The 2,104-nt window shown below is 36.3% G+C and overlaps 1 protein-coding gene across 1 annotated transcript in view; it reads left to right on the forward strand.

Annotated features, from left to right (window-relative positions):
- Nucleotides 1-952: 952 nt before the first annotated feature.
- The window catches only part of LOC107094576 (RNA-binding protein 25-like), a 7,092-nt gene continuing 5,940 nt past the window's right edge, over nt 953-2,104 (forward strand). The window contains exons 1-2 of the mRNA XM_015390278.1: nt 953-1,109; nt 1,375-1,482. Coding sequence (XP_015245764.1) covers nt 1,386-1,482 — 97 coding nt within the window. The 5' untranslated portion in view covers nt 953-1,109; nt 1,375-1,385. The remainder of the gene's footprint in view (nt 1,110-1,374; nt 1,483-2,104) is intronic.

Below are 2,104 nucleotides of genomic sequence, written 5' to 3' on the forward strand. Positions count from 1 at the left end.
CTCTGATCCTACTCCAATAAGCCTGAAGCTTAATTTCTGGCTCTAATTGCTTCTTCAAATAAATTTTAAAGGTGGAATATTAGTTAAGTCCAAGGGACAGTGATTTAAAAAATGTTATAGTTTCTTAAAATTAGTGCAAAAATCATAAATAAGTTTATCTGGCGTATTTTTAACCTTGAAATAAGAGAATCACATATTATCCATGTCAAATAAGATTATAGATGTTTCCTAATTATAGAGGTATTGCTCTTTTTTCAAATATAAATCATCTTATTTCAGGGGAAATTGTCTCACAGTAAGAAAAAAAATTACTTATATTTAATATTTGTAGGGTATGCTTTCAGTACAGAGACCCTAATAGGGGCCAGGGGCAGTTCTACAGGAGCTGGCACCTGATGGCCCCTGTATAGAACCGCCCATGTAGCAAGAAGTCCGCCACAGCATGAACTTGACCTTGTAGTTGTGGGTGTTTTACTTTTTGTTACATTTTTAGAAACGACTTTGGCGCCACCAAGTGTTAAAACACAGGTAATGTTTCCTACCAAATAATGGGGTCTTTGCCCCGAGTTTATTATGTCAGGTAACCAGGACGATTTGTAGTCTGGTTAGACAACTTGTACTTTCTACTCCAATAGTTACCCCAATGGCTTTAAGTGTGATGTTATGAGCCTGATACATGTTGAAGTCCAGTCGTCTTTTATTTTGGCAGCCAGGAATCTCCTGTTCTGAATTACAGAGGAATGGAAAATCTAGTGCAGAGATTACTGCACTATGTTTAGTGTCGAATAAAAACTTTGCATTTCCCTGCAGCCCTAAATTATTTTTTAAATCAGAATCGTACAATTTCAAATACCTAATTTATTCTTTATTTATTATCCGTACAGACTTGCGTTCAGCCTGCAAGTCAGCGCTGTGGGCTTAGAAACCTGGCGGCGCTATCCCATGATTCCTTTCCCAGTTTTTCCTCAACCAGAAGGGTTTCCTTTAGCCCACCGGTGTCTTATACAACCTTTTACTCCTTTCTTCTCTGTCTTTTTTCGTTTTGGGGCCTTTTGTATGCGAAACCATAAAACTGGAGTCCGTTTTCTTGATTTAGCATTATATTGTAGGTGAGTATATCAGTTAATGAGCGCCGCAGCTGCTAAACTGAACTAGCAAAAAGGGAGCTACACAGCTAGCCGTTTTGAGCTAATTAGGCTACTTAACGTCGTGTAATGCTAAAACTAGCGCGTGCATAACATGTTTAGTATTAAGTTGTATGTTTTAATTGAAATAATACTGTTGTTTATGCGTTTTTTTTGTTCGCTATATGTGGGGGAAACGGAAAGCTTTGTCTTCTTTGTCAGTAATAAATAATGTTTTGCACCCCTGCAGGTTTTCTTAGGATGTCTTACTCTCCTCCGATCAACCGCCCACCGATCGGCCTCCCACAGCTGCCCCCCGGGATACCCCCTCCTCAGTATGCAGGCTTTGCTCCTCCAGGTATAAATAAAGTACCTGTCAGCTGTTTGAAATACAGAGACACGTCTTTATAGATATGAATAGCAACACTATAGCAAGTGTTACTATCAAAACCAAGGTTGTAAAGCTAAGATTTTAATCATATGCATTTGGATTTTAGAATTAAATCGACACAAAGTAGGACAATTGTTTCAGAGAAAAAGGGATGTAATCCTATACATTTAAGCACATATTATTTTGATGAAAGAGAAACTTACTGAAAATTCATACAGGTTCTGCATGGGGGTAATATTATGCCTTCAAAGTCATTTCTAGTAAAGCCCACTTGTTGAATAGCAAATTACAAAAGAAAAAATAGTGTCCTAGAAGTTGCAGCTATTTTTAAGCAAAAACATAAAAAAGTGTTAGGGATAGTAGGCCTGGGCTATATCACTATGATATATGGCTATATATCTAATCTTCTAATTTTTTTTCCCTTCCAAATTTCAGTAATCATTTTTTTTTTATTTTAGTTTTTATATATGTATTTATATTTTTCATTCCAACTTCATTATAAAAAATACAAATGACATATATATCTCTAATTTCAATCATCCCCTCTGGGAGGTAATAATTTTAAAGCAGGGGTCTTCAACGTTTTCCA

This window comes from Cyprinodon variegatus, unplaced genomic scaffold, assembly GCF_000732505.1.
Source record: "Cyprinodon variegatus isolate N-32 unplaced genomic scaffold, C_variegatus-1.0 Scaffold21, whole genome shotgun sequence".
Lineage (NCBI taxonomy): Eukaryota > Metazoa > Chordata > Actinopteri > Cyprinodontiformes > Cyprinodontidae > Cyprinodon > Cyprinodon variegatus.